The 25245-nt window shown below is 38.5% G+C and overlaps 1 protein-coding gene across 2 annotated transcripts in view; it reads left to right on the top strand.

Moving 5' to 3' along the window:
* Window positions 1–25245, top strand: part of DCC (DCC netrin 1 receptor) — a 1006514-nt gene that overhangs the window by 947714 nt on the left and 33555 nt on the right. The window contains exons 23-26 of one of the 2 annotated variants that reach the window (XM_090285089.1): window positions 2747–2909; window positions 14616–14842; window positions 17370–17486; window positions 23823–23978. In XM_090285089.1, the coding sequence (XP_090141215.1) occupies window positions 2747–2909; window positions 14616–14842; window positions 17370–17486; window positions 23823–23978 (663 nt within the window). Of the gene's footprint in view, window positions 1–2746; window positions 2910–14615; window positions 14843–17369; window positions 17487–23822; window positions 23985–25245 lie in introns of both variants that reach the window. The other variant, XM_090285088.1, reaches the window with a different exon arrangement.

Genomic DNA, 25245 nt, shown 5'->3' with positions numbered 1-25245 from the left:
TATTTCCCCCAGAAGCAGTACTTAGTATTCTCTAGTTTAGTGCTTGTGGGGGCTGCATAGAATGAAACTCCTTCAAATGATGAGGATCAGCTCCATCCAGAGATACCATTGAGCTTGACTTTCTTAACTGATTGATGTCTGATTATCTGATGATTCAGCTTTTGAATTGAGCTTAGAAAATTAATGATAGACCTCAAGTGCCAGCTTTTATTTATTAATTTATTTTGTAATCATATTTTATTTTATTGTTTTAAATTAATTTTCTTTTATTGTTTTTCTATTACAGTTGTCCCACTTTTTCCCTCATTGCTCCCCCCCCAGCCCACTCCTTCTCCCACAGTCAGTCCCCACCCCGTTGTCCATGTCCATGGGTCATTTATACATGTTCCTTGAGTGCCAACTTTAAACCTGATGGCAACTTTCATGAGAAAGTCATAAAGGACCGAAATGAAAGATGTATAACGGAAGTTCTCCTCAATCCTAATGCTCCAGGGAAAGTGATCTCCATGTAATCTCACTAATGCTCAGTAGTCATTATTTTTTACTTGAAATATGATGTCTTCCTCAGTGGAAAGAAATAATGAATAGTAGAAATTTGAAAAATTCTCATTTACAAGGTTTTTAAAAATGTTCATAAGGTGTACTACTGTACACAACTCACACTAATTTTATTAGAAGTGGTGAGCTCTTTATATTTGAAATGCTAATAAAAATCCATAAAATCCCCAACTGTTTGCATTACAAGCTCTCATATAAAATGTTAATTTATTCCAATCAATTAGTTTATTAAGCACAAAAAGGACATATTGTGATACTATTGGAAAATGGCTTTCTAAATTATAAGTAAAGCTATGATACAAAAATTCTAACCATTCATTACTTGCCCTATTTATTTGTAGTAAATCTAAAATTATTTCAAGGAAATCTTATTTCTTTCATGTATAATCATAATCTTTTAACACATAGTGCTATTAAAAACTTTCAATGAGTTCTTCCCCCTGAGATTCAATCTATATCAGAAGCACTTATTCTTTTTCCAATAATAATGAATCAACAATAATTTATTTAAGTATAAGTGATTGTTTTTTCAAAAAAGCAATGATTTTTACATAACATTGGAAGATAGTGCTTTGATTTTGAGGCAAGTACTGGGGTGTTATATTAGTTTTTGAGAAGTTAATTTATCTTTCATATTAAGGATTATTTCTAAAAATTTTGTAGTTTAGAAGTCCGCAGCAGAAGTATCCCAAATGGTATGGGATGTTATAAATTTAGGCATTTTATTTAGTATTTCAATAGTATAATGATAGTATAAGCACTTATTCTGTGTCAGGCACTGATATGGATCCTTTCTGTATATTTCCTATAATTCTGACAGTAACTATATAATTTTTACTTTATAGAAAAATAAAAGCACTGAGGTACAAAAGGCCTGAACATTTTGCTCAAGGGGTATAGAAGGTTAATGTAGGATGTTAAAAAAATACATTCAAACTTAGCCCAGAAAAATATCCAAACTCATTGCTTCATGCAACTTTCTAAGTTAATTTATAAATGAAGTTATAAATTAATATTTATATTTTTAATATGTAGCTTGAAATAACAAACATGACATAGAACAGAGTATTTCTAATTGATTGATCACTGAGGGTTTAAAGAAAACAATTTAAAATGTCATTAGCCATTCTTATTTACATAAGCAAATTATCAAGATTGTCCTATGCATCTATTATTTTTTGCCTAAATACTGTCTACCATGAGGTACTGTTGCAGCACAGAAAAACATTTATGTCAGGACTTTAGGACACAATTTCAAACCCATTGGCTGCTTTTAAGTGGAATTCATGCATTCTTCAACGGGTTGAAAGTTAAATGTGCTTTATAGATCGCTTCTGAAAGGGAATGGAGGTCAACTGTGAGTGATTGATGCCAAATAGTTTATATTTCATACCATCAAATAAACAGTATTTTCTTATAAAGCACAGTCCCTGTCACATTTGAATTCTCATAGTACAAAGCAGCTTTATTCCTTTCCACCCCACTTCCTAGACAATACAACAGCTTAAATCTTTTTTTAATTCAGATATAATTCAGATAACATAAATTCACCCTGTAGAAATGTACAATTCAGTGGTTTCCAGTATATTCATAGGTTTTGCCACCATCACCACCATCTAATTCCAGAACATTTTCATCACCCCAGAAAGAAACCCTGTGCCTATTAGCAGTCTGGCCCCATTCACTTCCCTCATCCTTACCAAATGTCAAACCCTGATCTGCTTTCTGTCTCTATAGTTGGGTCTATTCTAGATATTTCATGAAAGTGGAATTATACAATATGTGGCTTTTTGTGTCTGGCTCCTCTCACTTAGCATAACATATTCAAGGTACATATATGTTGTACCACATAGCTTGACTTTGTTCCTTTTTTAGGCTGGATAGTGTTCCATTGTATGGATAGACCACACTGTTTATCCACTTGTTAGTTGATGGACATTGGGTTTCCACTTTTGGCTGTTCTGAATAATGTCACTATGAAAGCTATTGTATAAGATTTTGTATGGGCAGAGATTTCATTTATCTTGAGTAGATCATTTAGACCTTTCTCCTCATTTCTCATAGTTTTGTTCTCAGTTTCAGTAATACCCAGAACAATAGGAACTCTTCACATCCTTAACAGAGCTTATTAAACACTGGGCTGCCGTATCTCCCTAAAGCTGATCTCCATTTGCCTGTCTTTTCCTAGAGCCACCCATTGGCCAGATGCACCCCCCACATGGCAGCGTCACTCCTCAGAAGAACAGCAACCTGCTTGTGATCATTGTGGTCACCGTGGGCATCATCACAGTGCTGGTGGTGGCGATTGTGGCCGTGATTTGCACCCGGCGCTCTTCAGCCCAGCAGAGAAAGTAGGTATCAGCTGGTTCCCAGAAGGAGAGCAGTCCCTGCTTGACCCAACTACTATCTCTTTGATTATGTTTTTCAAGGCTCTCTTCATTGCTCTTTCAGAATTCACTGCACATTCCTTGTCTCGTGGCCTGGGCAAAAACCTTGCCTTCCATCTAGTCCAGGCCTATTAACGTAAGTGAATGAGGGCTAGACTTGCAGACTTCATAGTAGAATCCTGGAGATCCACTCTGCATCTCTATTTAATTTTCCTTCTTGAGGCCAGATTCTTCCTTTCAAGTGACAGCAGGTGTCCCTTAAGTAACACTTAGGGATTAGATTTCACCATGTCCTTACTTACAGCTCTCTCAGCAATTCCATATAAATGTTGGGAGATGTGTGTTCCTCTATAAGTGTGTTTATCACTTTTGGCAAGGAGGCCTATAGCCCTTTAATCAATGCCTGTTGCATGAATGACCACCTATAGAAAACCAGACACCATGTAGTCACAATACATTAGTTCAGAGGCAATAGTTAAGGAGGAAGAGAGATTCAGGAATTCACATTGCCTGGCTGTTTGATTCTCAGAAAATTTTAATAACTGGGGGGTTTAAAAGTATTTTTATATTATGCAGCTCAAGGTTCTCGCACAAGCAGAGCATAAAATATTGAAGTACACAATTTAGAATGGAAAGATGGTTTTAGTTCAGCTTACCCCCTTTCACTAGTACCCCATAACCAGTGAATTAACCTTGTGTTGGCCAGGTGTAGGAATTGGCAACAGCCTTCTAGTTGTTCTGTGCCTCCTGATATGTCTCTTTCCATTATCCTGTCTCACTGCATAGGCTATCGTATTGTCATTTTTCTGACATAATGGTTTTTTCAGTATTGAGGATCGAATGTTTAACCTCTTAAATAAAATCTATTCTAACTACTATAGATCACTTGCACTTATTTTCAAAGTTTTAAGAAAGATCCTCTGACAAATAATTTTCCATCTTCCCTTGCTAATACCTGAGCCTTTCTGTTTTTTAAAAAGCCGATGACCATATTGGTTGATGTATAGTGAGTCTCCCAGAATCATCAGATGAGGTGTTTAGGAACAGATACAGGAATGTGTACATATGGAAGGAAGTTACATGAGGAAAGGGTGGCATAGATGTAGTCTTCGTATTTAATTTATATATATGCAGGGAAAATTTGGTATCTAGCTGCATTCATGTGATTGGACTGTTGAAGCTGATAGCTGGTGTGCTGCTGGTTCATGGTACTCAAACAAGAAACCAGAAAATTGAGCGTAACAAGGGCAGTCTCATATATAAGCATGCTGGGAATTGATAGTCACCTACAGAGCTTCCGGAATGCCGGACACTTAGTAAGGCTCTGGAGGGGGAAATATAATGAACAAATAATCAAACAATCTCTTGGTCCAGAGTTCCCAGGAAAGGGGTTATGCAAACACAGAAGGTGGGACATCAAGGCAATGCGTCTCTGAAGCAGCGCTGTGGAAGTCACAAAAATGGAAGTGGAGAGGAAACCAAACCAAACTTGGCCTATTACATGATAGTTTTAAAAACATTGAAAAATTCAATAAATTAAATTTAACTAAACCATCAGTAGCAGGGTATTTTTTTGTTTTTCATTTTTATCACTGCAAGAAAAATATTTGAGGGTTACATTAACCTGATGAACTGAAATACTGGATATATTTTGTTTCCCCACAGAGAAAATGCCATTCTTCTCACTGTGCAAAAGTGGGATTTGATACGCTTTAGAGAAACTCAAATTATCTTTTTTTCTTTTTTTTTAATTTAATTTTATTTTTTTCGGTGGGACCCCTGCTCTGTAACAATTCCCCCCTCTCATACTTAAGACCCTTTATAATCTTATAAAGGACAATGGACGAAGGTCTCAAGCTCCTCTAGCTGCTTCAAGCTGGATATAGTCATCGTCCTAGCTACCCTTGGGTCCAGAAATCCTTAATAAGAGTAGGGGTGTGGAGGGGAGGGTGGCCCTCCCACATGGGGAAGGATCTTTCAGACTCCAGGTCAGTTGGCTGCCCCCAGGCAATGGCATGCTTGGTTTAACAAGCTGGCATCCTTGTTGTATTCTGGGGGCAACAGATTTGGCAACAGGGTTAAAAGGCATCATTAAAATTATAACCACTAGATGACAAAAGGGAGGAAATAATTTTTCAGTGTCCCCCATTAGAAGAAAAAATGGCTTCTTTGGAGGAAGGTGTGTAAGGCACGTCACACCTGTCCAAAGCCCTTTTGCCCTCTAAACTTAGTTTGGGCTGAGGGGAATATTTCAGGTTTCATCCCTCTCAGACCTCTGGGCCCTTTCTGTCCACACTATTAGGATAAGAAGAGAAACCAGTTTTAAAGTGAAGCCCACAGACCACCCCATACTTCACCAACCCAGCCACTTAGTTCAGCCAATCAGTTGAGTCTCAGGAGGCAGTGATGCAGACAGGATTAAGTGAGGCCTATACATACAGACAATCACTCAGGTAATGAGATCATAGGCTTATGCCATATGAAAACAGAACACACATGTTAATTTACGCAATATAACCCACAAACTAGTCTCTAAATCTCAGACTACCTTATTGGAAAGACATCCAGTTGCAAGGCATTTGACATTCTTCTTGCCTGTAAATTAAGCATCTTTGATGATGTCACAGACCTAGTTTAACTTGCAAATGAAAATAAACTTTAAATGAAAATAAACTTTAAAGACTGTTAGCTGCACTAGTTTATAGTCTACCACTGAGTGTTGTGGTTTTCCTTGAATTGCGATTTTTCTCCTTAAGATTACCCTCCTTGTCATTAAAAGGACTGCATTAAATCCAGTTTGAATTTATCCTTTTCATTTGCATAAACACAACAAGAGCAGCAAATGATCACATATGATCTTTAAGTCTGCTTTGCTGGAAGTTACACAAGGAACCTTTAGGGTGATTTTCATTCTGCCGTTCAGGGCACAGAAGCTGAGCTACATACCTGCCATTCAGCTTTGCCTGTAAACACCTGTCTTTTCCAAGTCCTTCAGGTTTTCCATTGTGCCTTAAGGTTCCTTCTAGCCATTCTTCAGGAAATCAACCTTCATTCCTTCCCTGGAAGGATTGCCATGAACTGCACAACCAACCAAGGAACTAGGCCTTTTTTCTTTTTTTTCCCTGTGGGCTTTTATTACCTTTGAAAGTCAATCCCAGTTCCTCAGAGCTTTTTGGTAACAACCAGAGCCCAAGCATGTCTCCTTTAGGCATGACATTCCAGTCAAAGACTTGGTTAACAAAACCTCTATTAACAACTTGCCTTATTAGTTTTATGCAAAGAACCTTATGTCATTACTTACTTCTTCAGAATGCCAAATTCTGGAGGAATCAGGTAGGGAGAAAAATATACAGTGTGAAGGAAAATCCTTGTCCTTATACTATTCACTAAAATTGCATTTCCATACTTTACACTTTCTTTTGTTCACTTTCCTGCATGTGAAGTATTTTTGTTTGTTGGGTTTTTTTTTGGGGGGGGGGAGCGTGGGGAGAGGCATTGCTGGCTCATTTATTTATTCATTTATTTATTTGCTTTTTTTTTTTTACCCCACTTAAGTTTTTTGTTTGTTTGTTTTTCTATTACAGTTGTCCCACTTTTTTCCCCATTGCTTCCCCCGACCCTGCCCACATCCCCCCTCTCCCACAGTTGATCCCCACCCCCTTGTCCATGTCCATGGGTCATTTATACCTGTTCTTTGACTACACCCTCCCGCTCCTTACCCCCTTCTTATTCTCCCCCATCCCCCCTTGTCTTTACACTTAAGGTTATTATTGATAGGTACTTATTCATTGTCATGTCGCCCCTTTATACTTGTGTTTCCCTCTGTCTCTCTCTGTTTTTTCATCTTCTTGAAGCAGACCCTTTAGCATCTCTTGCAATGCTGGTTTGGTGGAGATGTATTCTTTTAGCCTTCTTTTGTCTGGGAAACTCCTTATTTCACCTTCCATTTTGAGTGAGAGCCTTGCTGGGTAGAGTAGTCTTGATCGTAGGCCTTTATTTTTCATTGCTTGGAATAATTTTTGCCATTCCCTCTGGCTTGTACTGTTTCTGCTGAGAAATCTGATGATAGCCTTATTGGAGCTCCCTTGTATGTTATTAGTTGTTTCTCTCTTGCTGCTTTTAGGATTCTCTCTTTGTCTTTCAATGTTGCCATTTTAATTATGATATGTCTTGAAGTGGGTCTGTTGGGGTTCATCTTCATTGGGACCCTCTGTGCTTCTTGAACTTGCGTGACTTTTTCTCTCATCAAGTTAGGGAAGTTTTCTGTTATTACTTTTTTAGACAGGTTTTCTAACCCTTGCTCCTCTTCTTCTCCTTCTGGTATTCCTGTGATACAGATATTATTACATTTCATGTTGTCCTGAAGCTCTCTTAAAACCTCTTCATTGTTTCTCAGTCTTTTTCCATTTTGTTGCACTGTGTGGGAATTTTTTTCTACTTTGTACTCCAGCTTGCTGATACAATCTTCTGCTTCCTCTAGCCTGCTTTTAGTTCCTTCTACAGTGTTCTTCAATTCAGAAATTGTATTCTTCATTTCCTCCTGGCTCTTTTGATAGCTTTTATGTCCTTTTTTATGCTGGTGTAATTCTCAGTCAGTTCCTGGTAGTTTCCCTGGAGTTCTTTGTAGTTTTCTTTGAGTTCACTGAGCTCTTCGAGCTTCCCTATAATCCATGTTTTGAATTCCATATCTGATAGTTTGCTTTCCTGTATTTCATTTAGCATTCTTTCTGGGAATTCCTCCTTTCCTCTTGATAGGGTTTTTTTTCTCTGTCTCCCCATTTTTGTGACTCTTCTTGTTTGTTTCTGCTTTTTAGATTGATCTGCACTTCCTGGATCTGCCCCTGCTAGCGTCAGATTGTGTACCAGTCTGGGCCTAGGCAGCCTATTGGAGACTACCAGAGATCTACTGCCTTTGTCTGTCTCCTTTAGTTGTTAATCTATTCAGTCTGTGATCAGCAGTCAGGCTTAAACTCCAAGGGTGAGGCAGATCAATTCCTGTGGGCAGGGCTTTTGCTTCCCCTCCAGCTGATGCCACTTGGAGGGGAATGGTCTGCCTGCAGTATGGGGAATGCGTCAGCACTGGGGCCCATTCGGCTGCTCCCTCAGTTCTCTCCTCAGAGCCACCGCCCCAAATTCTGTCCAAGCATCTCTAGTCCTCTCTGCCCTCCCTCAGCTTGAGCCCGGGGTAAGTGGGTGCCAAAATATTTTCATACATTTTCTGCTTAAGAGCTCTTTGTCTCCAACTGTTTCTTTCAGGCCAGCAAGAAACACTGTGGCTTTTCACTTTTCACAGCTGGATGCTATTTTACTTTCTGCTCTGTTGCTGTAGGCTGGGAAGCCCAGCTAGGGATTTAGACCCTGCCCTTGTCAGAGGGAACCCCTGGCTGCTGAGCTGTTTCTCAGTCCCTTCAGCTGTTACCCGTGGGAGCCCAGCCATACCTTTTGCATCTCTGCACTTCCTACCAGTCGTGTTGTGATGAAGTGCCTTTTCTGTCTCTCTGTGGTTATAAGATTTTTCTCCAGCTAGTGTTCAGTTGGTTATTCCAGGTGATTTCTCGACAATTAAGTTGTAAGTCCAGATTGGTCCTGAGAGGAGGTTAGTGGAGCTTGCACTTACTCCTCTGCCATCTTGGATCCTCCTCAAATTATCTTAATTTCCACACTAAGCACCTTGGTAAGAGCGTAAAGATTTTATTTAGAAAGAGTAGAAGCTGTGTCCGGGGTATGAATTGTCTTTAAAATTAATAAATTAATAAAAGAACAAGTCACCTCATCAATAACTGGAAGGCCAAAGAAAATGAATATAGAGTTCCTGTATTAGGTGCCTCTCCTCCCTTCCAAAGACTCTTAATATTTACTTGGCATATTTTTGCAATGTTTCCTCAGTAACAGACCCATTGACATCATCTTTATCTCTTTGGATCTATTAACAGAAACAGGAGGGAAAATTTTTTTTTTCTCTTTCTACATACCTCTGAGTTTAAATTTAGGTATTTTTGTTTGTTTGTTTTCTTGTTTTTTGTCTGTTTGTGTTGTTTCATTTTTTTGTTTTTTGGGTTTTTTAAAAAATTTCATTGAGGACTCCTTTCCCTGATACCACCACCACTGAATCTTGCAGAACAAATTAAGTAATGCAGACAAAAGCAAAATCAATTCCAATTTGAAACAGAAATAATGTTTCTTACAGGGCTCTCAGAGAAATGGGAGTTTAATGTAATTAATAAGGTGAAGTAGGAAACCCATTCATTGGCTTCTTCAATATCTCTCTATCTGAGAGTGCTGGAGAATGTAAATTGTCTTTGTGTTTTACTGGGGGACTTGAACTGAATTCAAATGGATTTGAAACATGTGTGTGTGTACTATCAGTAATACCTCATTCAATTTAGTGCATTTTATTTGATGGTTAATCATATTCACAAAGTTTATCATATACACATCATAAATAATAATGAGGTAAGTTATCAGATTGACTCACCTTCTAGTTTGGAAGATTTTAATTTCTATGATATAAAATAAATAACAGAAGTTAGATCCCAAGATCTAGTCCTGATTCTACCACTTCCTTAATTAAATTAATGGTATTTACTTAAACCTAAGGGAAGACCTAATCCCTGTTAGTTTCCTCAAATGAGAAGGACTACATACTTTTTATCATCCCCTCTACCTTATAAATACTGAAGTTCCCCATGGAATACTACTGAATTATAGAAACATATAGCAGCAGTTAACATCAAACTAATATAAAATAATAATTTTGCATTTTTCTTTAGTTATTAATTTAAATTTTTGTACCACTTTGAAGAGATGATTCTTACACATTTTGAATTAGTGAGATTAAAGAATAGCATAGCATAGAAAAAGTGTTTTATGGAAGCTTAAATTCATGGGGGGGTTGTGTTGTGTTTTTAATAAAGTAATAGTATTTTTGTGGCCAAAATATAGAACATGTATATGGTGTATTCATAGATACTAAAGACAACATGTTTGACAGTAAGAATATCCTGGAAATCCAAGACACATGATTATCACATTTCTGAGCCAGTAACCTGTGCAGATGATCAACAACTTGTCTGAATGCATTAAATTTAAATATGCAAATAAAATCCAGGTTTCACTTAATAGAATCACCAGCTGACTAAACCTCCTATTTGATTTGACAGGTACACAACAAGATTTAAATATTAGCACCTATTCAACTCTTGACCAAAATAATTATTTTCATTACTGAGGACCAAATGCCTAAACTCTTAAATGAAATCTATTCTACTTTAACTATTATAGGTCACTTGTGCTGATTTCCAAAGTTTTAACATTTTAGTCACTTTTCAATATCCACCACACAGAGATTTTAACTGGCAACCACTTAGGACACCAATAGACCTTAATTCCATCTGAGAAAACACAGGTTTATTTGAGTATCTAGGACACATTTTCCTGGGTTTCCAAGACTTTTTTTTTTTTTTTTTTTTTAATTCTTAGTAGCAGTTTGTAGAATAAGAGTAATCAATATAGAACATGAGAAACCTTGGGGAAGGATTTGGATAGAGGAGTCAGGACAGGTGTTTATAGTTCCCAATATATTTTCCTGGTCAATTATAATCATTTTTTGCCCTCATTTCAGGCCTCTGCCTTCCTGTATCCTTCCCTAAATTCCCAGCAGTGCAGAGCTTCCCCACCTCAGTCTCCCTTCAGATCTTGGGCACATGTCTATCTGAACAGAAAATTCGTGCTGAGCTATATGTCTGCCTCTTGTGCATAACTTGAGCTGAGTGTACCTAAGCACAGAGTGGGAACTTAATAATGTATTACAATGTGGTGAAGAGTCTATGAAATGGCAATAGTATTTTAGAACTTCACAGGGCATTGTCAAATAAAATGAATACTCAGTCAACTCTGGTTTACCTATTCACATCCCCAGCATACCCTCTAAAAGGGAAAAGAAAAGGAACTCCTCTTACAATAACAGGTTATATGCAAAGTAAAGAGCAGGTGGGCCAATGAAGAATCAAAGAATAACTTTGCAAAAGATACTTTTAAATCAATAATGAAAAACATTTAATTCAAGTAATTTCTATGTGCTGCATATGTGATCTACATCATATAAAGTACTTACAGATCTGATTAATGTTAACTCTTGAGCTGCAAATCTTTCTGCGATTCCCCACAGGTTTACTGGTATTAAAAATGTTTCTATAGAGGCAAAGCCTCCTATGATTTGGCCCCTTCTACTCTTTCAGCTTTCCTGCCTACCGTGTCCCTGTGCAAACTCCTTATGCCACAAAAGCAGAAATTCCCAAGAGCCACATCATTTTTCATACATTTATTAAGCTCCCAATGCCTCGCCTGTCTTTGCGTTTCTAGTACTTAGCAGAGTTCTTGACACCTACCCAATATTTCATAAACAGTCACTGAATAAGCAAATGGATAAATGTTTTAAAACACTGGATGATGTTGGAGGTGACAGAAACAGAGGTTGCTCCAGTATCACTGGAGGAAAACCATCCATACCCAGGGAGCATCTGGCCAGCTCAATAGACAGACAGTGATCAATGCAAGGTAAGCGGTGTAGGGAGAGATCATGGAAATGATTTAGGTATTTCAGGATCACACTGACCTAAAGTGGTGAGGAAGGCTTCTTGCAGGAGAAAGGAAAGAATTAGTAGTTTATAACTAAATAGGATTGTGGAGGCACTCTGGGCAGAAGAAATAAGATTAGATAATAAGATGGATGGGTGGACAGATGAATGGATGGACGGATGAATGGATTATAAATCGATAAATAAAACACAAAACACCAGTATATGATTATGCTGTGAAAGCTTTGCCACAGTATGAGAAATAGCAAGAGCCTTAGAAGATATCTTGCTTTGTTTTTATTCGAAAATACATGGGGTGGGAAAAACGCCCCTGCTCTACAACTACTTTTGAAAGTCAAAAGCCTGTGACAAAAGGTACATGTGTGGGAAGGATAAATGTAGTACGTCTGTATCAAATAGAAAAACTAGCTTTAAAATAAAAACAACCACCTCCAAACAATTCACTGACAGGGCTTCTAAAGCTTTAGGGGCACGAGGCTCCTCTCCAGGTCTCTGGGTCTCATCCCTCCCAAGTATTTGCTTCAGAAGATCTGAGGTGGGGCCTGAGGATGTGCATTTCTAACAAGTTCCCAGGTGATACTGTGGTTGCTGGAACTTCTGCACTAGGTTCACCTGCACCCAAAGTTTGAAGGTCCCAATGGAGAGACAGAAGAACTGGGAGCTGCAATGGACAGCAGTCATTATGTCAAGGAAGAGGCAAATGGGCAGGAGGCCAGGGTCACGGCTGTTCCTATGGGTTTGAAGACGAATTTCAGACCTCGTAGGCATGAGCAAACATCAGTTTGGTTACAGACCTGCTCGACTGTCATCAGAAGGAGAGGGAGACCTCTCCAAGGCCAAAGATTTTTCTCTTGATAAAAGACAATATAGAGAACAAAGGTCTTTCACAAAATACATACAGAAAAGGAAATAAGAGTCTATTTAGAGATCTTCAGATCCTTGACTGACAGACAGGAGGCTGGGTGGATGAGTAGATTCTCAGAGGAGGACTGATCTCATTAAAATCCATAGGAAAAATGCTTATGCATTTTATCAGGAGTGATCATTTCTTCCCATAGGAGGGTTATAAATTATAACTTAAAAAAGATTCTGCCTCAATCAAGTTTGTAACTTTTTCAAATATATATAGAATTCATCCGGGGGTGCTTGGGGTCAAGGGGACTGGTACATGGAGGAATGGATAAGGCGTGCATGTGAGCAAAGATAAATGAGAATTTATAACTTGTTTCTAATTTCAGACATTATTTGACACATTTATTTACCACAGGCTATTTCCATATTGAGTTATTGTGAACAGTCTTTCTTGTCCTGGATTTGGGAACCGGGGCTTCTCTGTATGCAGTTATGTAAGCACTGGAGTTGAAGTTATTTAGTATTTTGACTAGTTAGAAAAAAGATAACAGGATGAAACCTACAGGTTTGAGAATGACATTAAATTTGTCTAAGTTGCCAGGGTTAGATTACATTAAGAGCCATGTGTGAGTTGCAGACTAGTTTTCTATGGGCAGGTGGAATGTTAAAAAAAAAAAAATGAATTCAGGGAATACACGGATAGCAGAGTTATTATCTTAAGGGTTATTCTGTAGGCTATTACCTACACTCAGAGTGAGGTTGCTGCCAGGAAATCAGCAAAATGTGGGTTCTATGGGGGGGGGAAAAGTAGAGCAGAAAACACTGCATTATTTTTCTCATAAACTACTAGACAGATATTAAGTCTGTTCTTTGTTTTTTATCCTCATTGGCGTGCTTTAAGAAAGAGAAAGAAAAGAACACTAAGGAAAGGTTAACCAATCACACTACTGAACATTCATTAACTGCCTAATATGCACCAAGCACCCTACTCGGTGGTTGGGAAAGCAAAACCACTCTCATGGCCTTGCACAGGTTTCAGACAGAGTTCGCCTGGAGTAGCTTGAACCATTTAGCAACCGTAAAACACAGTTCTTAGACACTGCTGCAAGCTGGGAAAGTGAGAAGGAGGCGCTTCTCTGGTGTCAACGGTTAGATTTTAACTCTCTGAAGTTTGCCTTATAAAGCTCCATTATTATTCTAAAAAAAGTTGAAGCTACAAGGGGAGATTTTTAAAATTATAAAGCTATGTAGAGAGCAGAGATTGAAAACTCCTTCTTAACAAGGCCAAATAGTAAATATTTCAGGCTTTGTGGGCCATGTGATTCTTTGTTGCAACTATTCAACACTCCGGTCCAACGCTGAATAAGCCCGGGAGGATTCCGATAACACTTTCCTTACAAAAGCAGGCGGCAGCGGCAGGGGCAGCCGGATCTGGCCTTGGGCCATGTGTCCCGACCCCTGCAGCAGAGAATGGCCAGTGTGAGCATCGTGTCACCTCACTTAGCATACAGGCAACAGCTGAATCTCACTAAGCCCAAGAAGAGGTGGCCCCTAAAAAAAATACAAAATCTATGATTGCAGAATCCTTGTTGAGTAAAATGTGGACCATTCGAAGCACATTTCAACGTGCGTTCTTCTCTTTTCAAAAGAATGAGTTTTACTGTGTTTGAATCCAGACGCTTCGTGACCCCAAGGGAAAGGTGTTTCCTAAGAATGTCCTTACGTGGCCTTTTGTCTTTAAAGAGCAAGCATGCCAATTACACATTAAATTACTCGGCTGAGGTATAGACTTCCCTCTAAGCTCCAATCTCGGCTGTTGGCACAGATTCTGGCCTTTTTGTTTCTTTTTGTCCTTTCAAGGCATTTCCTTCATTTATCTCCTAAGCAGATGTTACACTCAGGTACCTTACGCCTAGCTCCAAAGCTTGGCATATGGCTCCATCTAACCCATTGTCAGCGTGTGCTGGAATTTGCAGCTGGAGGAAGGTGCTCCCTGGCAGGCCGCCGAGGCCCTGGGGATTCAGCACCACGTCTCCTATAATGTGGTGAGGCTCCTGGGGAAGGAGGAAAGGCTGCCAAGGCAAGCCTGCCAACTCCTGGATTTCACAGGTTTCCTCCTGGGAGTGCTTTTGTTTCCCTGCTTCTAACTTGGATTGACGCAGAAAAGAAAGGAGCCGTTAAAGAGGAGCACTCACATTTGCCTTCCAATTCTGGTCTGTAGGAAGCGGGCCACCCACAGCGTTGGCAAAAGAAAGGGCAGCCAGAAGGACCTGAGGCCCCCTGATCTTTGGATACATCATGAGGAAATGGAGATGAAAAACATCGAGAAGCCATCAGGCACTGACCCGGCGGGAAGAGACTCCCCCATCCAAAGCTGCCAAGAGCTCACACCAGTCAGTCACAGCCAGTCAGAAGCCCAAATGGGAAGCAAAAGCACCTCTCATTCAGGTAATTCTTTCATCTCTGCATCAGGAAAAACATCTCATTCCAGACCCCACAAGGGTGTTCCCCACTCCCTCTTTTGCAGAGGTATCCTTCCCACTCATTTGCAGTTATTTACCAGTCATTAAAATAATCTGATATAAATTTGGTTGATTAACCAGTTTTACTTTCTATCCCATCATCCCGCTGCCTGCCTTTTATAATTGCAATGCTTCTTGAGACTTCTAAGAGGTAGGAGGTAATATTGTTGGGAAATACTGAAATGGGAAGCTTCAATGAATCGACTCCTTTTTGTTAAATCTTCAACAAAACATTTGTCAAGGCAATAAAAGTTGAAGCCATTGTACCATTTTTAGTTCTCTATGTCTGTGGATAATTGAAAACTGATTTTAAATTTACTGTCAATTCCTTTAAAAATTACATCAGAGACATTTGAAATACGAAAATATTGACTATTCTGTTACTGTGCTTTGGTTATGACAGAGATCAATTCTTATCACCATGCAATCACACTTATATGATCACTAGGCTAGTTAGATGGAGTCTATTTGAAGGCTCTGTGGGTATACGAAGTGATCTGAAGAAAAAAATCAACTGTTTAATAAAATGGTGCAGAACAATCATGTCCAGGGATAACTAAGAAATCTAGATGGTGGTGGTAAGATATTTTGCTTTCCGTGGGTCCTCGTATTTTTGAAATGCTTATGGGAAGTTGAATAATCAACCAAGTACTTTCATCAAAAAAATCCATTGGTCTACCCATGATGCGTTTGTAGAATAAGTAGCTGTTATTTTTAAACCAAATCAAAGTATTTTAATTGTTTCAATGTGAAGGATTAACAAGACTTCCTCAGCAAGAGAACTCAAGCCTCAGCAACTTCCCATGTGCACACTTGACCCAGAGGAATCACCTACATCTTTGCCTGGCCAAGTGATGAAAGCGCATATAATCCACACTGGCCCTCTCTCAGCTTTGATCTCTTTAGATACCTCTTCCTCTGTTTAAATAGATGCAGGGTAGAACAGCAAGCCTGTTGCATGAACAGGCTTCTACTTGGAGAATAAATGAATAGTTGAGCTCATTTGCATCAATCTCAACACTACAAGTATTTATTCTTGAAGCTCTGTCTTACTAGACGTCAAGAGGGGAGAGTACCTCTGCCTCCCACTGGAGGGGGTGAAATTATCTCTCAGCCCTCAGAAGGTTTTGCCAATGATTTCTAAGACTCTTCTTTCTTGATTTTTTTCTTTTATCCTTTATGTTCTCAGATGACATTTGGGGCCAGCCAGGCTAGTTTTGAGATCTCTCAATAAGTGCTGGGAGAAGTTCAACTGCAAAATCATTCTAGTTATGCTTTACATTACATTAATTGTTCTCTAGACTATCTTGGTTAAAAGAACAAATTTCCATGTCAATGAATAGTATACTTTCTAGTGCTATGCACTATACAGAACTTAAGTTATGTTTCTCTCAACATATGTTTTTATTAACTTTTCAGATCTGCATATATCATTCTTGCTTATTAACTTAAATGGGTCTTTAGTATGATGTTTTATGGAATCATAATAAGTTCATATATAGTAAGATTTATTGCCTTTGGGCCTTAAGTACTAGTTGCATAAGTTATGGTAAATTCATACAATTGAATGTTATAGAGCTATTAAAATTATATTACTGACATTTATTAACAAAGAAAGATTTTCATGTTATTGTCTTAAGTTTACAAGATGATATATATAGTATAATGCCACTTTTGAAAAATATATTAATTATGCCTTCTCACTTTCATGTCGACATACATATGCAAAAATTCGTCGGCAGCCGTCCGTCTCGAGAGACGATGGTGTAGCTTCTTCAGAGTCTATCTGCACCGCCAAGAATGGCTGTGCAGTCCGACTCGGGAGTGACATGGTATCTGTCTCCTCCCGTGTTGAATCGACATCTTGCGATGACGCTGAAGCTACAGAGCCTGGGCAGGGTAATATGGAGGGTCTGCTGTTGCCCATGCAGCAGACCCCCCCTCTCTTCGCAGCTGAAGGGTCCAAGGGAAAGACGGAGTCGATACAGCTTGGGTTCAGGTGCGCCGCAGGAGTTGCCGGTGTTGACTACAACGTCAAACCGCCTTAGGGACTCCGGCTCCGGATTTTCTGTCGGGGTTTACTCCCTTAGCCTTTCCCCTGAAGAGGTATGCCGCAAGGCAGCGGAGGTTTTTTGGAGTCAGAGTTTTCCTTCTCTGATGTACCCTGACTGGAAGATCGAACCAGCGACACTTAGCTCGCAGGCCGACGCTCAATCCACTGAGCTAAACCAGCCAGGGCAATATGCAAAAATTATGCATAACAAAATGTAAATAATGTTATTTTCTGGGTAATGAGGTTAAGGTAAATTTTATTAGCAATGGTATATTGTTTTGGTAATAAGAAATAAGATAGTATTATTTAATACATTAAGAAAATGAAAAAGGCATTGGAGTGTCTGGCTAGAAATGACGTAAAATGTTGAATCATTGAAGAAGTATTGTTTTTCTTGTAGGTCAAGACACTGAAGAAGCAGGAAGCTCCATGTCCACTCTGGAGAGGTCACTGGCTGCTCGCCGAGCCACCCGGGCGAAACTCATGATTCCCATGGAGGCACAGTCCAACAATCCTGGTGGGTAAGGATTGGTACCACAATGAAGAAATGAAGTGATTTCTGTTTGTATCTTTTCTATATCAATTATCAAAAAATAATTAAAGTTGTCTCTGAACTTTTCTGGGCAAATGGGCATGGTGAAGAATGACTAAAACCATATTATTTATAAGAAGTAGTCAGAAATTTCACTCTGTTGTTGTATTTGTTACAAACAATGATATTTTTTGGCGAACAGCTACATGTTTAAGACATAGTAAAATATGAGTTGACATAAAAAGAGCTGAAATTTCTGTCAATATTATTGACCTTATTCTAATAATGACCTTCATAGCTTTTTTTTTTTTACTTTTTAATGGTTGCAATGTTTAGACTTACATAATCTAACACCCATAAAGCAAGTATTAAGAGATACTCACATACTTAGTACCTACCACTTCTTATTGAAGTTTTCTGTCATAATTCCATATTCACTGAAGATATGAGCATCTGGGGATCACTTCCTTTCCAATTACCTCTATGATTAATCTTGGTAATTACAATACCCACACAGACAATCCATCCAATGCCCCAGGCTGTTAGTTCCCTTATGTTAGCTGAGATGACGTGGGCTCTTTCCCGCTGCAATTCATCAATGTCATGTCACACACTAAACCAGTAATCGCACCCCCTACCAAATGTCCGTTTCTATCGCGCCTTTTGCTGGCACCTTATTACTTTCCTGCTCACTTATTTGATTACCCCCTTGTCAACAATTCTTCAATCCCACTATTATCTCCAGTCCATTAACTCTGCCACCTTCCCAGTGTTTCTCATGACATCATGTTATCATTTTCATCCACACTCAGCGTTCAATCCAGTATCATTTATTACTTTTAATCCCTTGCAAACTTCTACTTTCCCTATTCAATACATGGTACCACTATTGATTTGTTTACTCTTGGTATAAACTTTAGTTTCATGCTTCTTCATTCTGATTTTTTCACACACCAAATTCAATCTTCCAACCCTGGTTGAATCAGCTTCTCTACCCACTCTTACCATCAGAGAAGGAAAACTCTGACTCCAAAAAACCTCCGCTGCCTTGCGGCATACCTCTTCAGGGGAAAGGCTAAGGGAGTAAACCCTGACAGAAAATCCGGAGCCGGAGTCCCTAAGGCGGTTTGACGTTGTAGTCAACACCGGCAACTCCTGCGGCGCACCTGAAGCCAAGCTGTATTGACTCCGTCTTTCCCTTGGACCCTTCAGCTGCGAAGAGAGGGGGGGTCTGCTGCATGGGCAACAGCAGACCCTCCATATTACCCTGCCCAGGCTCTGTAGCTTCAGCGTCATCGCAAGATGTCGATTCAACACGGGAGGAGACAGATACCGTGTCACTCCCGAGTCGGACTGCACAGCCATTCTCGGCGGTGCAGATAGACTCTTAAGAAGCTACACCATCGTCTCTCGAGACGGACGGCTGCCGCCGACGACGACGACGACCCACTCTTACCACATACCCTACAGCTGACACTGGAGGAAAACACAGCCTGCTTACTGGGTATTTATGACCACAAATCCAAGGTGAGCTGTTGTCTATTTGGCAATGACACTACATTTCTGTAGCCATTCATTGTCTCACTTTATAAGATGGATGTCTTATATATCTTCTTATTTTACAGACTCCTGGTACCTCTCTTCTTTCCTCCCAATACTTCTCCTTTCCTCACTCTCAGCTTATGTCACTAAGGAAAGAGAAGCATTCAGAAATAGTATTCTTATTTTTTCATCAACTCTAGTCGATCTGTTTGTACTTCTATCTACAGCCAGTTTTTTCTCTTGTGGACTTCCCTTTTTACTTGCTTAAAGATTCTTCTGCCCTTTTCTGATTTATTAGTTTTCCCTCCAACTGATAACACCAAAAAGCACACAACTGTTTTCCCACAATTCCTGTTCTATATAGCACCCTCAATTTGGTACTACCTTGTCCTTCAACTAAAGCTCCAATCCTCTCCTACCTTGAAAAACTCTTTTAAAGTTGTCTATACTTACTTTTTCCTCTTCGAATCTTCGTTATTAATTTTAATGCCATTTTTTCCAGTCCCTTCCTAGTGAAGCCATGGTTGTCAAGGTTATCAATAATCTCCACATTGTCACACCAAATGGTCAATTCTTCGGTGCTCAGCAGAATTGACACAGCTTCTCCCTCTTTTTCCTGAAATACTTTTTCCACTTGACTTGTCCTATGCTAAATGCTCCTGGTTTTCTTCCTATCCAACTGGCTGCTCCTTCTCAGCATCCTTTTTTTGTTCCTTCTCTTCTTTCCAATCTCTAAGAATCATAGAGTGCACCAGGGCTCAATCTTCAAGCTTCTCTCTTCTATCTACACTGGCTTGCTCAAAGATTGTCCACTACCAATGGCCCTAATGCCATGTAAATGCTCATGAATCCCAAATTCTATCCCCATCTTAATCTCTTCCCAGAATCCACATCAACTTCCATATCTAACACTGGCTCAACTTCTCCAAATGGCTATCTCAGAAGAAAACATCTATGTTCAGAATGAAATCTTGTTCCTCTATAATTCCTCTCCCCAACTCCAAACTTCTACTTTCCCTTTTCAATACATGACACCACTATTGATTTATTCACTCTTGGTATAAACTTTAGTCTCATGCTTCTTCATTCTGGTATTTTCATACTCTGAATTCAATCTTTCACCACGTTCTATAGTTCTTGTTTTCAAAACCTGTCCCACATCTGACTGCTCCTTCCCATCTCCACTGCTCTGCCCATATATATCCTAGATACCACCATCTCTTACGGGTCATAGACTATATCTACAAGCTTTTACCTACTTTCTTTCCTTTAGCTCTTGACCCTAGAGTAAGTTGTCTCTATATTAGCCTTTCAATATACAAATATTGAAAGATATTCCTCGTGTTTCTCCTCTTGTCTTCCATCACATGTAGAACAAAATCCAATGATTTTATGATACCTTACACGGCACCATGTGACCCAAATCTGGCCTTACGCCTCATTTCATCTCCTGCTACTCCTTTCTGTAATCCATTTCAGCCAGATAGTCCTCTCTGCTTTTTTGATAATCATATACATTCAAACTCAGGGACTTTTCATTTGCTGTTCTCCTTGCTTGGAATCTGTTTTCACTGATATTTGCATAGCTATTTCCTCATATCATTCAACTGCCACTTTCACAAACAGGACTTCCCTGACAATTGCCAAACACAGCATCTTTAGTCACTCTCTGTCCTCTTTATTCTGCCTGACATCATCCTTTATTGTGTATGACTGTCCTACTTGCATTTTATGTTTATTTAGTATCTATTTCCCACATTTTAATGCAGTCTATATGAGTGCAAAGATATTACCAGTTTGGATTACTGTGTATCCTCAATACCCAAAACAGAGCGTGGCGCATGGTAGACACACAATTGATAAAATTTAGTCAAATGAATATGATAACAGTTGTTTCTTCCTGCTTACTATACATCATATCTCCTTCATACTTGAACAGATGTCTGAATTTTTTTCTCTAGTAAGTGAAAAAACTTATATGGAATTTAAAATGAATTCTAACTGTTCAACTCATAGGATAGGTACTCTTATTCCTGTTTTACTGATAAGCAAACAAGGGTTTGGAAAGTTTAAGAACATAGCTTTCATTCACACAGTGATTTGGTGGCAGAACCAGAATTTGGATGCAGAAGATCCGTCTTCAGAATTCTGCGCTCTAATCATTATACGTCCAGCTATAATATTCTGTGAAGCCATTTTTTCCCTTTTTTTTATTCATTTTACTACACAGAGACTATGTAAGCTGCCTCTGTTTTATTTATTTTTTTCCTGCAGTCTTTTTCCTCTTGTCACTAAATTCTATCTATACCAATCAACTGTAGCTTTCTTCTTATAAATCCTTGTGCTTCAGCATCTTTGTGTACCTTTTTGTCCTTTATATAACTTCTTCACTAGTAAGTTTCCATTTGACTTTCCTTCCACAGTATCTTTTGAATCCCTGGTACCTTCTAGTTACCAGGAGTCATATTTTTATTCTATTTATTATGACCTCACACTAGAATTGTCAAAACAGCTTCATAATTATTCTTCCTATCTCTAGTGTCTTCCAGATGATTTTGTATCCTGCTTGTCAGATTTCTTCCTAAAAGAAATTAAACATGGCATTCCATTCTATAAACTTCCCCAGTGGCTCCCCACTGTCTACCAAGGAAAATGAGTACAAACTCCTCAGCATATCAGATTCAGGTCTGCATTTCCCGTTTCCTGTTACTATGCCCTTCTATGTATACTCTAGACTCTTACTGATCTAGATTAACTGTCAGTCCACTAGTATACATTGCCTTTTACTTGTATTTTCTTCTAAACATTCATTTTGGAATGACACAGTGGCTATCTCTACCTAAAAAAGTTCTGTGCATCTTTCAAAGACCAGGGCAGATATGATGCAAGATCTCATAAATTCTCTTTTCTGATTACTCCATCCAGAAATGATAGCTTCCTTTCTCGTATTTGAATAGCATTTTTATACTGCCTTTGTGGCATTAATTACACAGTACTGCCTCATATTCTTAGGTACTCAAGTCCAAACTTCCCTCCTCTAACAGGTTGTAAAGTACATGATAGAGAACAAATTATCTTATCCATCTTCATATTAACTCTGGATATAGCTCAATACCTAGCAAATAATGGTGCTTGCTGAACATCTGCCATGTGACTGAATGAAATCACAACTCTGCCAAGATACAGATCTGTGATTTTATCAGCATAGTTATCTAAGGCCTTATCAATTACTTTGGTTGCAAAAAGCCCATTTTATTTATTAGGAACTTAAGAATTTGCTTTGAAATCAACTATGATTGTATGATTAAGTCATTTCCTTTCCTTGGATACAGCTTTAGCAACACAGAGCTTGGAGATAACAAAGGTTATGTGAGAAAGTCATTTCAAAGGTGTATAAGTATTCTATTGACTCTTCATTTCTTATTGAAATTGGATGTAAGTATAATATACATATACTTCAGAGGGCTCAATTTCCTAAAGTTGTAACTTTAAATGTAATCGCCACTTTAGATTTCCTATAGGTCACATTTAGTGCTAACATTTTTAAGGATATTGGAAAAATTTCCTAATACCAACGTACCCTGTTCAGAGAGCTAAGTAATTTGGCAAGGGAATTTCTACTTGAAAAATCTTTGTGTATCTGTGTGGGATATAAATTCAATTGTCAGCAAGCTGTGTCAGAACAGATTATTTTTTGTCATATTTGGCCACAGAGCAGAGATTTGTTGAAAATGTTTGATGATGTCGCTCTGAGATGTTTTGCATCAACATAGCAATGCAGCAAATGTTTTGAATTGTACGGTGAGTGTGTGTGCACTTCTGGCTCTCAAAACTGCATTCATGGGGAAAGTGCCAGAAGGCTTCAATACAGTGTTGTACCCAACTTCAGGATGATCATTTTTGCAATAGTTGTGTTATAAGTAAGTGTATACCTCTGTGCCCTTTTAGAAATCAATAATGGAGCAAAGTACTTCAAAACCAAAGATTTAGAATACTGACAATGTCGTGTTAGGAAATACAACAACAAGAATTTTTGAGACACAGAAACATACACAGATTATTATTATTTTTAAAAAGACTTTACTATTTCCAAACATTTTGTACCCAGGTCAGTAGTCAAAGTGTGAAACACTTGCAAAGTAAAATTTCTTTCCACAGTAATAAAGGGCTTGGAACTGCAATATGAATTGAGTCTTTAGGGTCTCCCAGGTACCTAACTTAGAGATTCCATGGCTTGCCAAATTATTTTACATTTCTCCATGCAAATATACTCAGCTATGACCAGGAGATATTTATGAAATTCTTTTTCTGAATGTATTATAAAATATTACTTAAGTCCAATCTCTCTCAAAAGCATTATATTCTTTCACAGAATTAAAGAAAATTTCCATTTCCTCAGCCCACGCTATACAATATATTTGATTTCTGAACAACCCAAGATTTGTAATATCATTATTTTTGCTTAAGAGAAAGAATGAGAAAACAAAAACAACAAACCAGGAAGCTTTAAGGTGGCTTTATGGTGGCTTTATTCATCATTCCTTTGTTTGAAACCATGGGAAGTTTTAAACCTCAGGATAATGCTTCGTGGATGCTGGAGAAGTGAGGTGTCTTTTCTATAATTATTAATAAAGGACTTTGTGTGAAATGGGTAAGTAAAGGAGCCTGCATGATACTGAGAAGGGCAGGCGTGGATTTGAAGATGTGAACATTTAGCCACTTCCAATCGCTTGTTATGTGAACACATAGGATTAAAAACTTAATGTCTTTGTGTTGCAGCTGTCGTGAGTGCCATTCCTGTGCCAACCCTAGAAAGTGCCCAGTACCCAGGAATCCTTCCATCTCCCACGTGTGGATACCCCCACCCACAGTTCACACTCCGGCCTGTGCCATTCCCAACACTGTCAGTGGACCGAGGTTTTGGAACTGGAAAAAGTCAGTGTAATGTATTTCTTTTCTTTTTAAGGAATACCATGGGCTCCTTGTCAGATTGTAGCATTTAGATCTTTTCTTCTTTCGAAAGACTATTTTACTCATGACCTGGGTATGAGAATTTTCTTTTCCAGCTTTGTCTGTCTTTGGGATCCTAATTCATGCTTTTGGACTGATCTTCTAGGATCTCTTTTCAGAGTATGTTTAACTGAGAATATAAAAAGTGGTGGAAAATAAAAGTTTAATGGTTCAGTAAAATAATGATGTGATGGGTGTTTGAAATTTCATTTAGCACAATGCCCATCCATGTTTTCCGAAGGGCAGAGTGTCCGTCTTTCTCGTGGGTGAATAATACTCCATTGTACATATAGCACCACGTCTTTGTTCATTCATTCATCAATGGACACTTAGGTTGATTTCACAGCTTGGCAATTGTGAATAATGCTACAATGAGCATGAGAGTGCAGGTATCTCCATGAGACAGAAATTGTGTTTTCTTTGGATATAATATTCCCAGAACTGGGATTGCTGAGTTACTTGGTAGTTCTATTTTTAATTTTTTAGGAACCTCCATACTATTTTCCATAGTGTCTACATCAGTTTACATTCCCACTAACAGCACATCTTTGCTAACACTTGTCACCTCTTGTCATTTTGATAAGAGCCATTCCAAAGGACATGAGGTGAAATCTCATTGTGGTTTTGATTTGCATTTAAATGGTTAGTGATATTAAACACCTTGTCATGTACCTCTTACCCATTTGTATGATTTTTTTGGAAAAATGTTCATTCAATTCCTCTACCCATTTTTTAAATCTGATAAATATATTATTTTTGCTTTTGAGTTTTATGTATTTTTTAATTTTGAATATTCACCCCTAATTAAATATTTAGTCACCAAATATTTTTTTTTCATCTCTTAGGTTGCCTTTTCATTTTGTTCATGGCTTTCTTTGCTGTGGGAGAGCTTTTAAATTTGATGTAGTTCCACTTGCTTTTGGTGCCTTTGGCTTTGGTGTCAGGCCCCAAAACTGCTAAAACCAATGTCAGGGAGCATACCCCTATATATTCTTTTAAGAGTTTTACAGTCTCAGGTCTTAAATGTAAGTCCTTAATCCATTGAGTTGTTTTTTGTGTATGATGTAAGACAAGGTCTGATTTCATTTTTTTATGTGACGATTTAGTATTCTTAGCATCATTTATTAAAGAGACTATTCTTTCCCTATTGGTCAGGGGAGGACAAAAGTAGGTTTACAGTCGTCTGTACATG

The sequence above is a fragment of the Furipterus horrens genome, unplaced genomic scaffold, assembly GCF_987537825.1.
Source record: "Furipterus horrens unplaced genomic scaffold, mFurHor1.1.pri manual_scaffold_8, whole genome shotgun sequence".
NCBI lineage: Eukaryota > Metazoa > Chordata > Mammalia > Chiroptera > Furipteridae > Furipterus > Furipterus horrens.
Note: the sequence above shows the minus strand (reverse complement) of the source record. Positions and strands in the feature narration are given on the sequence as shown.